Here is a 14,478-nt window from a genome sequence, read left to right as displayed (position 1 = left end):
TGGGTGTACTCAGAGATCAAGTTCAAGCATCATGGCCACCACAGGTCTGCAGAAAATGTAGTGGGACGGAAGAATAGCCAATATGGGATTTGGCCGTTCAAGGTGATTTGCTGATTCTTCCCCGTGACCTCATGATTAGCATCACTTGTGGTTGAGCATGGCCGACTCCAAAGGAAATGCCGGAACAATCCTGGGTAAATGAGATTTTTCACAAGCAAATCCAAGCATAAAGGATGGGGTTCCGGAGCTAGATGTGAACCAGGTCTCAGGTGAAGCTCAAAAGAGGCCAAAACCTGATTACTAACAAATTTCCAGGACGATTCATGGCAACAGGCCTTCTATTTATTACGTACACAACTGTGTCGGAATCTGTGACTAACCTTCCTTCCCTCCCCTTACTCCTACCTCTTCCCAACCTTTTTTCGTTTTTCTCCTGACATTTCCTGACTCTCTTTTCTCTCTTCTCCTATAATCATCAATTTTCTTGCTTTTCTCAATTAAAATTTAAAAAACGGCAACTCGACCATGTTGCACTGCAGATAATGGTTTCAGATTAATGAAGTGAAGGATGTAAATTTGAAACATCACTTTAAACTCCAGACACAACTCACCTTGAACTCATAAGATTCCTCAATGATCACTTCCAGTTTGGAATGCTCGCCCAGGATTGGTCGTCCCATCTCTGCTATTCTCCGGGCCTCTTGGTCTCCAATACCGACCAGCCTTTGATCCGGATGGTCTGATTATGCCATGGGCACAGAATTGAAGCCATAAAAGGAATTCAGGAGGAAAGAGAAGAAATAAAGAGTCAACGTCATAAAGAGCTGCAGAACTGTGAATCAGTTTTCGAAAGAAAAACAAAAGGAGGAGGAGGTGCAGAGGTCGAGTCATAAAAAGAGGAACACGGATAACAAGATGGCAATTTAAGTCCTAAGTTTGAATGAGACAAAATAATAATAGAAGGCAATGAGAGTGAATGAATGAATGAGTAAGGGAAAGGGCACGAATGAAAGGAGGTATAGGAATCTTGAGTACACCGGAAATCAATTACTTTTTTTTTTTTTCTTTTTTTTTCTTTTTTTTTTTACAAGATCGAGGCTCGTGTAAGAGCTAAAAGAGCTAAGAGCTTTTATTCCACAATACCTGTTTAATCTCTACGGCTACACTGGAGTGTTCTTAAAAACAATTCAAACCTTTTGTATAACCGACCACTTAATGTCACAAGCAATTTAGTAAAATAAAAAAAATAAAAAACAATGAATGTGCGACTAATGACACACTCATTGCATGTTCAAAGCATAATAATCGATCACGTGATGTGGTTGTGAATGAAAAGAGGATGGAATGAAGAACTCGTGGATGCAAGAGCGGAAATCTTGACGGTTCCACACGCACACCTTTGCATGTGCTTTGCATGACTCTTTGAAGTTACGGCAGAGAGGAGTGAGATAGTATTTTTACTTTGTCTTCCTGTCTGGTAGTCAACCAAAATGGAAAATCATTCCAAACAGGAAATTTACTGTTTTTCACGACGTCATAAAGGACACAAACAACAGGCACGATTAACTAATGTAATGTGTTGAATAAGTTGGTGTAAAAGATGCTGTATCAATGGCGGTAAACTTCTGAATTTTTTTTCTCCAACCTTTAAACTCTTTATTCTTTTTAAATTGAATTAAATACTTGAACACTGTAGAACATAAATCGCCTTTTTGTACTTTCAAAAAAGTACCTGGACAAAATATTGCAGCATTTTACATCATAATGACCAATCAAATATGCCGCTCAACGACCCTGCCCATGTCCTTACTTCTCAAGATTGCACGGGGTAAGGTGTTCTATGAACTCTCAAGTTTAAAATGCTTCAATATCCTCTTCTTCATGATTCACAAGTTGACACCTATTCAGCATCCCATTATGCATTTCATCTTTCGTCTTTCCTAGATAAGCAGGCTTCAGAAACGTAAACTTCCGTGAAAACTAAATAGATGTCAGAAAAATAAAACATGAAGTTCATCACGAACTTCGATGATTTTAATAAACAATCTCTCGTGGAATTTTCTTTTGCAATAGGTTTTTTGCATTGTGAGTGAATCAGAATGCCTGGCCAGCAATTCATGCTATATCTAAAAGAAGGGTATCAACAACTACCTGTGAAATTGACGAGGGTCGACATCAGCGAGGGGTTGAGACCCTCAATCTTTCGAATGATCGCATGACCTGGATGGAACCACAAAGTTTCAGATGTGAAACTAATACCACAGAGATGCATATATATGTAAACACTTATGGCAATGAGAAAATGCACAAGCTCCACATACATATTACATATGCAACTTTTTGATAGCTTCACCATAATATACACTGCTGTGCAAGTCTTGGACATTTTGCATTTTTTTTCCGTTTTTTTTTTAATGTCCACCCTTCTCCAATCCTCAACTGAAATTTTATCAGTTGAGGTTATTCTTGATAGATTTGTATTTTGCAGTCCAAAAAGTGGGCTTTTAGCTTTATGGATGTATAGAGAGGAACACCCGATGTTAATGAGGACCACCTGACGATGATTAATTAATTAAATTTGATTGGTAAATTTGATGGATTAGCTCTTACAACATTTCGTATTAGCTGCTCATGTAGATTTTACTTTGTGTTGTTATGATCACAAGTTTTTTAGTCGCCGGAGGCATTATGTCTTCAGGTTGTCCGTCCGGCTATCCATCCTTCCGTCCGTGATAGGTTTGCGTTACCGTGATAACTTGAGAACGGCTGAAACGATCTTAGTCAAACTTGGCACATGTATGTATAATGAGGTAAAGATGAATTGATTCGATTTTGGGGTCACGAGGTCAAAGGGCAAAGGTCAGAGGTCATGTTAGGTAAAAATACTGTTACCACGATAACTTGTGAACCAGTGATGGGATTCTGACCAAATTTGGTGCACTTATGTAGAATGATGTAAAGATGAACTGTTTATATTTAGGGGTCAAGAGGTCAAAGGTCAAATCTGTAATAGGTCTATAACTTGAGAACGGCTGAAGTGATCTAATTCAAACTACGTACAGGTATGTATAATGTTGCAAAGATTAAGTGATTATATTTTGGGGTCATAGGTCAAAGTCTGTAATAGGTATATAACTTGAGAACGGCTGAAGTGATCTAGTTCAAACTTGGTACAGGTTTGTATAATGTTGTAAAGATTGAGTGATTAGATTTTGGGGTCATAGTTCAAAGTTCAAAGTCTATAATAGGTCTATAACTTCAGAATGGCTGAAGTGATCCAATTAAAAATTTGGTAGAGGTATATATAATGATGTAAATATTAAATGATAAGAATTTGAGGTCAAGAGGTTCAAAGTTCAAAGTCTATAATAGGTCTATAACCTCAGAATGGCTGAAGTGATCCAATTAAAAATTTGGTAGAGGTATATATAATGATGTAAATATTAAATGATAAGAATTTGAGGTCAAGAGGTCAATGTCTGTAATAGGTCTATAACTCAAGAATGGCTGAAATGATCTAATTCAGACTTGGTACAGATATGTATAATGATGTAAAGATTAACTGATTCGATTTTGGGTTCATGAGGTCAAAGGCCATAGGTCAGAGGTCATGTCAGGTAAAAATGTGAGAACTTATGAACAGCTGAAGGGATTTAAATTAAAACTTGGCACAGATATGTATAATAATGTAAACATGAACCGATCAAATTCTGGGGTCAATAGGTCAAAGGTCAGAGGTCATGTCAGGTAAAAAAATGTGCTAACTTGGGCACAGCTGAATGGATTAAATCAAACTTGATACAAGTATTATCATGCTGTAATAATGTGGGCGGAGGAATCAGTCGACGTCATGACGTCGAAGAGTGCCTCTCAACCCAGAACATAGTTAAGTTTGTGATCATTGTTAATTAAAGATTGCTAAATGACAAGCTTGATTTCTTCTAACCCAAACTAAATGAAATGAATGAATGAATGAATGAATGATCGTTTTGAGGCCATTGTTCCCCGCTAAAGCGGGGGTTAGCATCTAACCCAAAATAAGCTGTATTAATAACAGTCAACATTGTTATAATAGTAGAAAACACTGTTGGTATTTTTCTAGCTCTTACATGAGCCTCGACTTAGTATAAAAAAAAACAACAGTAAATATAAATATTAAAATAAAAATATAAAATATATAAATACATAATAACTATATTAATAAATAAAAAAGGCTTTGAGTAAATTTTTTATGCTCATAACATCCATATGTTGTAACTCTTGATGAATTTTCTAAGACTTTTGCACAGCAGCGTGTGATGTTAGGGTTACGTATGTCCCCCCCCCCCCCCCCCCAATGCCACCCATCACCTACTTACCCCACGCATGTGTAATACATATATGGAGCTAAACAATATATTAACAGCAAATAATAGTAAACAGCACGAATGTCAAGAAGCATGCAAATGAAGAAAGGCAAAATGCGGGTGTCTTACCCTTGAAAATCTTGTCTGAAAACAAAGGATGATAAAAACAGAATGAATGCATGGGACAGCATGGAAATATGGGTGCTCTGTCATTTCTTATATTTATTCTCACTCTCTGGATGTGAAGTTGCTTGGTTTATGGTGTCATTTTATTTAAGAGTAGAGGGTAATCTATAAGGCCAAAGTTATCACGATGAACTTGATTATTAGAAACTATGTAACAAATGCAATTTTTTGGGCTTGGAAAAAAAACAAGGGGCCATTTCTTAATTACGCATGCACCGAGTGAACGGTGGAAAAGAATAAAATAAATTCTGAAATTGACCAAAAATAAAGAAAAAAGGAGAATTAATGAAAGACAGGAAAAAAATGGAATAAAAAGTGTGAAGAGTTGGTGAGAAGAGAAATAAGTTCAGGAGAAGAGTAGAGGAGAGACAAAAGGAAGAGGAGAATGGAGGATAGAATAGAATAGTGAGAATGAGAATGGTGGGTGAGGTTGGGGTGAGAGGTAAAGACTTGGGGAGAAGGGAAAGTAGCTTTTAGGAGAGTAGAGGAGAGACAAAGGGGAGACGAAGATTACTACATTTTTACATACATCATATATAGATGTCCCACCATATATTACTCCCGAATTCTATATGATAAAATATGTAATTGATGTTATCATACTGAAGTTAGAATTTCAACAATAAATAATAAATCACACAATAATAAATCATTTCAAAGAAACGAGAAGAGGAAATCTGATGTGAAATGTATTACCTGTTTTAACAAAGGCACCTGGCGACGAAAAAGGGGAAGAAAAGAAAAGGATATTTAGTGTAAAATGCGCAAAATGCAAGTAAAAGTATTTGTCGAATTCAAAAGAAGAATAAAAAATGCATTTTATTTATCATCTTACCGTCTTCACTGAGAAGCATTGCTTTCAGGAGGGACGTGAGAAAATAAAAACAAATAAATAAAAACATTAGCACTTGTCAGGCAAATACAGAAATCATTTGTATGCAACAACGAAAGTTATAAAATGTTCCCAAATCCAGTGTGAAAAACAATTTGGTATTTGCAATTTGACGAATCGATAATCAATATAGGGTTTGAAGGAAATAAATCCACGGTCTATCGATCCTTATGATAACAGACTGGTAAGCCTTACTGGTGAATCTTTTCACAACTGATCACCGATCTGGTCATGGCTTGTTTTGGGAGAATGTCATGATTACTATTATTATGAAGAAATATCAAAATGATGACTGTTATACTACAAATTAGCTCCATAATGTTTGTCATATTAAACACCCACTTATGAAAGTCTGTTTGCTGCCACGATTGACAACAACCCTCACGATAAACTCGACGCTTTAACAAGTTTGTTGGCAAAGTGAATTCTGAGCTGCATTCGAATCCCATCTGGTATTCCCAATTGCCAATCGCAACTCCCTCATGGATAAACAAACTTATTGCTCTGATATTACAAGGAGACGCGAGAGGGCGCCATTGACCTGCATAGGAAACCCACAGAGGAGCTTCCTTAGAGACCTAAGGGAAGCAAGACAATATTCTTTAACCTCTTCGTGACCCTCTTTCAACCTTAAATAATGCATGGCACCATATTGTTACCAACGCTGTCATATTGTTACCATCGTTACCATTAGTGACAAAACAGAGTGCAATTGAAAAAAAATCCACACATTAGTAAAAGACGATGTGGTTTTTGGAATGGAGAAAATGGGGTCAATGTGAGCGAGAGGCGATGCCAGAAACAAAAGTGGTGTGCAATGACTGGCTGAAGGTGGAATGGAAGACGTAAAATGAGCCAGTTTTGCACACCTGTCGTGCTTTCATCTATCCACCTGGGCTGTCCGAGTACGATGAAGAAATTGTCTTGTTTTTCATATTCTTCATCATCAATTACCCTAACCCGAATTGTTTTTCTGCGAAGACAATCAAGGGAGCAGAGGGGGAGATGGAAGGCAGGGAAGGGAGCGGTTAGCGGTGGTGAATCCATGCTGCCAAAGACGTGGGTTAGATCAGCGACTCGTGAGCATGGCCAGATGTGGTTTCAGCATGAGGTTTGTGTCTGCAGGAAATGTCGCTTTGGGCTCGGAGAATCTCCAACCCACTTTGATTTAGAGACGAGCGGAGCGACTGTTCGGAGATTTAAACTACCCCTGGGGGTTTGTAGGTTCGCCTTAATAATCGTATCAATCACCAGGTGCAACAGAAAAGTCGACGTTTCAATTAAAAGTGTAAACCTTGAGAATTTTGCAATTTTAAATGAGCCCCCTTTTTGCGCTGGTTTGACAGCAAAGGACAAAATACCAGACAGAATTTTCTTTTCTTTTCTTTTTTTTTTACAGTGGTGGCCCGCCTCGACCGAAACTCTTTCCCCGGTGAACCGAATTATTGTCATCCTCATGATGAAAACCAACATCTGAGGCCTCGCAGTCTGATTGGCATGTCCACTCCAACACATGCCGGTGACACCTTTGGGTTCCGTCATCTCCACCAGCCTTGGCTCTCCCAACTCAACCCAGAACATCTTGTTCTTTTCATACTCTTCATCGTCTAATATTGGGATCTCGATTACCTCGCTGAAAGAAAAGACACAAGACATTTCACTCCCCTGTTAGCATGGAATTCTTACGTTTTCAAGCTCTTACACATTTCTTTGAAAACCTTACACATGTTACATATGCAAAAACAGCAAGATTATTCACTGCATCCCCCAACCACCACCATCGCTTCCCCTTCCTGGCCACAAACCCCTCAAACATAATATGTGGATGAGCATAATAAAATGCCACAGACATTCATTCCAAAAAAGAAAGGAACAAATTACAAGAAATGTTTGATGCAATCATAGAAGTAATTCAAATCTCAAGACAGTAAGAATACTCAAACCAATTCTAACCATAGCAGCAAAAGCGAGTTCTAATTTGCATCTAATAGAAATTTTATTGCAAACTATTTCTGCTTATTGTCACAGTTATTGGATGTTGATTCCGTTTCTGGTATCGTGGCATCTTCCGCATGTCACTTAAAAGAACATAACGTTCAGGCTTTTCTCATGAAGCCTTCGTCATTGTAGAAAATATGGACGAGAGCGAAGTCGATGGCATCGTAAATCCCCACGCTTCCCAGCAAAAGCAAAGTTAAAAGATGGCAAAATGTTAAAGAAATTCCCCCGTCTTGACCCCTGTGACCTCAAATCCAGACCTAGGGCATGGACCGGAGGTCAACTCCAAAAAAGATCGTTATTTAATGCGACCGCAATGTTGGTTGCACATACAAACTTTGATTTTAAAAAATATTTTAATATGTGCCTGTAATTGGTATTTGACCTTTTGCCCCCTCCCCAGGGGATGGAGCATAAAATGACACTGCTCTTGCAGCTTTGTGCCATGTGGTGATCGTAACTACCAAGTTTGGTGTATTTCTGCACAATCGTTTAGGAGGAGATAGCGTAAAGGATGGACAAGCGGACAGACGGAGGCAATTACAATATTCCCCCATTTTTTTGAAAACAGGCTAACGCATTGTATTTGAGGGTCCGCACTGCTCACACTGCAGAAAAATTAGTGAGTGGGCTTGTGTTTCTCTACCTTCTCATGTCCAAAAGTGCTTCCCAAGAAGGCACAAAGTGGTCCAGTAACCCATGTACCTTGCTGCCCTCCCAAATTCAAAGTTTTTCTGCTCCGCTTCACTCTCCAGGTCCCACTTTTCTCTCATCTGTGCAACTGCAGCCATTAAAAAAAAAAAATTCACTCCCCTGTAAAAAAAGTTATATGATGCAACGGCCTACAATGGCCTTCTCTTGGTTTAAAAGTACTGTGGGATCATTAACTTCCACCTGAAATCAATGCAAGGAGATGGGTACCCGGCCAAGCTTAATGTCCTTCATGAAGGGATGGATCACTCATTGATGTAACACCCTGCTTGTGAAGCACCAATACAACAGTTAATCGTTGGGTTGGGAATCAAACCCAAACTATGTAACTCAAAGGCGAGTGTACTACCTCCGAACTATTCTACCTGACTACATTTAGAATTTTAAGATCGAATTGTATAATGTTGCATCTTGTAGGCTTATGTCAAGGGATCAAATGTTTCAGGTGTTGAACTGTGACAGAGATCAGGAATCCGTGAAATATGGGTATTGACTGTGAATAAGATGTGAATAGAGAAACCGAATGAATTGGGTAATGGCCTAAGATACATAACTTAAGAGGTGAACATGGTTAGGGTTAGGGTTAGGGTAGTTATGGTTGGGGCTGATACTGGAATCAAACCGTTTTCCTATTCCTGCCCCTCTCCCTTTTTGTAATGGTACAATCCACAACTACCCCTTTTTTGTAATGGTACAATCTACAACTCCCCCTTTTTTTTGTAATGGTACAATCCACAACTACCCCTTTTTTTGTAATGGTACAATCCACAACTCCACCTTTTTTGTAATGGTACAATCCACAACTACCCCTTTTTTGTAATGGTACAATCTACAACTCCCCCTTTTTTGTAATGGTACAATCCACAACTCCACCTTTTTTGTAATGGTACAATCCACAACTCCCCCTTTTTTGTAATGGTACAATCTACAACTACCCATTTTTTGTAATGGTACAATCCACAACTCCACCTTTTTTGTAATGGTACAATCCACAACTACCCCTTTTTTGTAATGGTACAATCCACAACTCCACCTTTTTTGTAATGGTACAATCCATAACTACCCCTTTTTTGTAATGGTACAATCTACAACTACCCCTTTTTGTAATGGTACAATCTACAACTCCCCCTTTTTTGTAATGGTACAATCCACAACTACCCCTTTTTTGTAATGGTACAATCCACAACTCCCCCTTTTTTGTAATGGTACAATCCACAACTACGCCTTTTTTGTAATGGTACAATCCACAACTCCACCTTTTTTGTAATGGTACAATCCACAACTACCCCTTTTTTGTAATGGTACAATCCACAACTACCCCTTTTTTGTAATGGTACAATCTACAACTACCCCTTTTTTGTAATGGTACAATCTACAACTCCCCCTTTTTTGTAATGGTACAATCCACAACTCCCCCTTTTTTGTAATGGTACAATCCACAACTCCACCTTTTTTGTAATGGTACAATCCACAACTACCCCTTTTTTGTAATGGTACAATCCACAACTCCACCTTTTTTGTAATGGTACAATCCACAACTACCCCTTTTTTGTAATGGTACAATCTACAACTACCCCTTTTTGTAATGGTACAATCTACAACTCCCCCTTTTTTGTAATGGTACAATCCACAACTACCCCTTTTTTGTAATGGTACAATCCACAACTCCCCCTTTTTTGTAATGGTACAATCCACAACTTCCCCTTTTTTGTAATGGTACAATCCACAACTACCCCTTTTTTGTAATGGTACAATCTACAACTACCCCTTTTTTGTAATGGTACAATCCACAACTCCCCCTTTTTTGTAATGGTACAATCCACAACTCCCCTTTTTTGTAATGGTACAATCCACAACTACCCCTTTTTTGTAATGGTACAATCTACAACTCACATTTTTGTAATGGTACAATCCACAACTCCCCTTTTTTGTAATGGTACAATCTACAACTACCCCTTTTTTGTAATGGTACAATCCACAACTCCCCCTTTTTTGTAATGGTACAATCCACAACTCCCCTTTTTTGTAATGGTACAATCCACAACTACCCCTTTTTTGTAATGGCACAATCTACAACTACCCCTTTTTGTAATGGTACAATCTACAACTCCCCCTTTTTTGTAATGGTACAATCCACAACTACCCCTTTTTTGTAATGGTACAATCCACAACTCCCCCTTTTTTGTAATGGTACAATCCACAACTTCCCCTTTTTTGTAATGGTACAATCCACAACTACCCCTTTTTTGTAATGGTACAAACTACAACTACCCCTTTTTTGTAATGGTACAATCCACAACTCCCCCTTTTTTGTAATGGTACAATCCACAACTCCCCTTTTTTGTAATGGTACAATCCACAACTACCCCTTTTTTGTAATGGTACAATCCACAACTTCCCCTTTTTTGTAATGGTACAATCCACAACTACCCCTTTTTTGTAATGGTACAATCCACAACTCCACCTTTTTTGTAATGGTACAATCCACAACTCCCCTTTTTTGTAATGGTACAATCCACAACTACCCCTTTTTTGTAATGGTACAATCCACAACTACCCCTTTTTTGTAATGGTACAATCCACAACTACCCCTTTTTTGTAATGGTACAATCCACAACTTCCCCTTTTTTGTAATGGTACAATCCACAACTACCCCTTTTTTGTAATGGTACAATCTACAACTACCCCTTTTTTGTAATGGTACAATCCACAACTTCCCCTTTTTTGTAATGGTACAATCCACAACTACCCCTTTTTTGTAATGGTACAATCTACAACTACCCCTTTTTTGTAATGGTACAATCCACAACTCCCCCTTTTTTGTAATGGTACAATCCACAACTCCCCTTTTTTGTAATGGTACAATCTACAACTACCCCTTTTTTGTAATGGTACAATCCACAACTCCCCCTTTTTTGTAATGGTACAATCCACAACTCCCCTTTTTTGTAATAGTACAATCCACAACTCACATTTTTGTAATGGTACAATCCACAACTCACCTTTTTGTAATGGTACAATCCATAACTCCCCTTTTTTGTAATAGTACAATCCACAACTCACCTTTTTGTAATGGTACAATCCATAACTCCCCTTTTTTGTAATAGTACAATCCACAACTCACATTTTTGTAATGGTACAATCCATAACTCCCCTTTTTTGTAATGGTACAATCTACAACTACCCCTTTTTGTAATGGTACAATCTACAACTACCCCTTTTTTGTAATGGTACAATCCACAACTCACCTTTTTGTAATGGTACAATCCATAACTCCCCTTTTTTGTAATAGTACAATCCACAACTCACCTTTTTGTAATGGTACAATCCATAACTCCCCTTTTTTGTAATAGTACAATCCACAACTCACCTTTTTGTAATGGTACAATCCATAACTCCCCTTTTTTGTAATAGTACAATCCACAACTCACCTTTTTGTAATGGTACAATCCATAACTCCCCTTTTTTGTAATAGTACAATCCACAACTCACATTTTTGTAATGGTACAATCCATAACTCCCCTTTTTTGTAATAGTACAATCCACAACTCACATTTTTGTAATAGTACAATCCACAACTCACCTTTTTGTAATGGTACAATCCATAACTCCCCTTTTTTGTAATAGTACAATCCACAACTCACATTTTTGTAATAGTACAATCCACAACTCACCTTTTTGTAATGGTACAATCCATAACTCCCCTTTTTTGTAATAGTACAATCCACAACTCCACCTTTTTGTAATGGTACAATCCATAACTCCCCTTTTTTGTAATAGTACAATCCACAACTCACATTTTTGTAATAGTACAATCCACAACTCACCTTTTTGTAATGGTACAATCCATAACTCCCCTTTTTTGTAATAGTACAATCCACAACTCACATTTTTGTAATGGTACAATCCATACTTTGATTTGGGTAAAGGGTGCTGCTCACTTCACGGATGCTGCTGAGTGCTGGCAGACCAGGCGGGTCCTCCAGCTTAATATTGCAAACATCGATACCTCACCCTACAGGTGAAACACCAGGATGGTAGTTTATAGCTGAGTCGGGATTCAAATACAGGCTCGATGGCGCAAAGACATCCGAGTGTCCAGATCTCTAGGGCTTATGCGATGCTGCCAATCCATGGAATAAAAAGTCATTATTGGCTTGTTTTTATTGATCACCAGAGACAAAGGTTTCTCCACAAGAAAACAAGACACCCGCACCCTTTCCTGCCTCGCACAATACTCGTGCACCAGACACAATCGCCTGAAGAGAAATACCTCGAGCTGTCCTATAAAGAAGTTGTCAGGTGGAAATCCCTAAAAATTGCCTTAGTGGATTTGAAATAGTTAAACAACCAGGTGGTGAGTGTGTTTATGCATCCTCACCTAAAGCCATCGAGCCTGAATTCGAATCCCGACCCAGCTATAAACTGTCATCCTGGTGTTCCACAGGCAGGTGATTCATCAGTGTGTGCGCTGACTTCGGACGGACGGTAAACCGGACGTCCCATCTGTCGGTATTGGGTGGTAAATGTTGAAGAATCCATGGTGTCCTTCACGAAGAGCAGGTGAGTTATCAGCAGCACCACAAACAAATTCTCCAAATCCCTGCTCGAAACCTACAGGGGGCACTGGATAAGCAGCACAGCCACACCTCTCTCACAATGATGCGAACCAGCAGCCGCATGCTGCATATGAAGGAATAAAAGAATCTTTTGAAGTCATGCAGGCCTCAGACTTCCTCATCACTCTTCAAATCCTTAGGTGTTTGCTTATGCAGAAAGTATCGTTGTTGACACGTCACACATTTCAATAAGAGTTAATTGACAACTTTAATTTGAACAAAAGGTCCTGCTGACATCATAACACAACCTACCAGGGGTATTTAAGTTTTCCCATGAAAATCAATTGGAATTTTTAGTTAGCTTGAATTGTTGTTTCATTATTTCCCATGTTTCTTTTGTGCTTGTTGAATCACTCACTTATTTTCCGCTTTTCTACTCAATCCCCACTGGCACATCTGGCTCGACCCAAAGAATGATTTCAAAGTGAAAAGGTAATGTTTGTGGACTCTTTGGTCTATGGAGAGGGACAGTCTGTAACGGTCAAACAGTCTATAGAGAGGAATGGACACAGTGCTAGCTGGGAAATTCAAAATGACAATCTGGGAGCAACAATCCCTTACAAAAAATGTATGAGATTATATAATTAGCCAAGTTGATTATCCCAAACACATTTTCCATTTGGAGTTAGTGCTTGTCAGGCAACCCAAGGCTACATACACGACATGCCCAAAAGCATGCGGACATCCCTTCTAATTAGTGGATTCGGCTGTTTCAGCCACGCACATTGCTGACAGGTATATATAATCAAGCACACAGCCATGCAATCTCCATAGACAAACATTGGCAGTAGAATGGGCCGTACTGAAGAGCTCAGTGACTTTCGACGTGGCACCATCACAGGATGCCACCTTTCCAACAAGTCAGTTCATCAAATCTCTGCCCTGCTAGAGCTTCCCCGGTCAACTGTAAGTGCTGTTATTGTGAAGTGGAAACGTCTTGCAGCAACAACAGCTCAGCCACGAAGTGGTAGGCCACACAAGCTCACAGAACGCCGAATCCTGAATTGCATAGTGCGAAAAAATAGTATGTCTTTGGTTGCAACACTCACTGCCGAGTTCCAAACTGCCTCTGGAAGCAACGTCAGCACAACAACTGTCCGTAGGGAGCTTCATGAAATGGGCTTCCATGGCCGAGCAACCACACACAAGCCTAAGATCACCATGCGCAATGCCAAGCGTTGACTGGAGTGGTGTAAAGCTCGACGCCCTTAGACTCTGGAGCAGTGGAAACATGTTCTCTGGTGTGAAGAATCACGCTTCACCATATGGCAGTCCGACAGACGAATCTGGGTTTGGTGGATTCCAGGAGAACGCTACCTGCCCGAATGCATAATGCCAACTGTAAAGTTTGGTGGAGGAGGAATAATGGTCTAGGGCTGTTTTTCATGGTTCGGGCTAGGACCCTTAGTTTCAGTGAAGGGAAATCTTAACACAACAGCACACAATGACAGTCCAGGCGATTGTGTGCTTCCAACTTTGTGGCAATAGTTTGGGGAAGGCCCTTTCCCGGTTCAGCAGGAAAATTCCCCCATGCACAAAGCAAGGTCTATAGAGAAATGGTTTGTCAAGATCGGTGTGGAAGAACTTGACTGGCCTGCACAGAGCCCTGACCGCAACCCCGTCGAACACCTTTGGGATGAATTGGAACGCCGACTGCGAGCCAGGCTTAATCGCCCAACATCAGTGCCCGACCTCACTAATGCTATTGTGGCTGAATGGAAGCAAA

General features: G+C 39.4%; 1 protein-coding gene across 2 annotated transcripts in view; it reads right to left on the bottom strand.

The window, feature by feature from the left end:
- LOC137437600 (sodium/calcium exchanger 3) overlaps positions 1-14,478 on the bottom strand; it is a 486,816-nt gene that overhangs the window by 37,210 nt on the left and 435,128 nt on the right. The window contains exons 3-8 of one of the 2 annotated variants that reach the window (XM_068132065.2): positions 6,951-7,057; positions 5,368-5,388; positions 5,229-5,246; positions 4,476-4,490; positions 2,152-2,220; positions 612-739 (exon numbers count right to left, since the gene is read on the bottom strand). In XM_068132065.2, the coding sequence (XP_067988166.2) occupies positions 612-739; positions 2,152-2,220; positions 4,476-4,490; positions 5,229-5,246; positions 5,368-5,388; positions 6,951-7,057 (358 nt within the window). Of the gene's footprint in view, positions 1-611; positions 740-2,151; positions 2,221-4,475; positions 4,491-5,228; positions 5,247-5,367; positions 5,389-6,293; positions 6,352-6,950; positions 7,058-14,478 lie in introns of those variants that run through there. The other variant, XM_068132066.2, reaches the window with a different exon arrangement.

The sequence above is a fragment of the Myxine glutinosa genome, chromosome 12 (genome assembly GCF_964187855.1).
Source record: "Myxine glutinosa chromosome 12, kmMyxGlut1.1, whole genome shotgun sequence".
Lineage (NCBI taxonomy): Eukaryota > Metazoa > Chordata > Myxini > Myxiniformes > Myxinidae > Myxine > Myxine glutinosa.
Note: the sequence above shows the minus strand (reverse complement) of the source record. Positions and strands in the feature narration are given on the sequence as shown.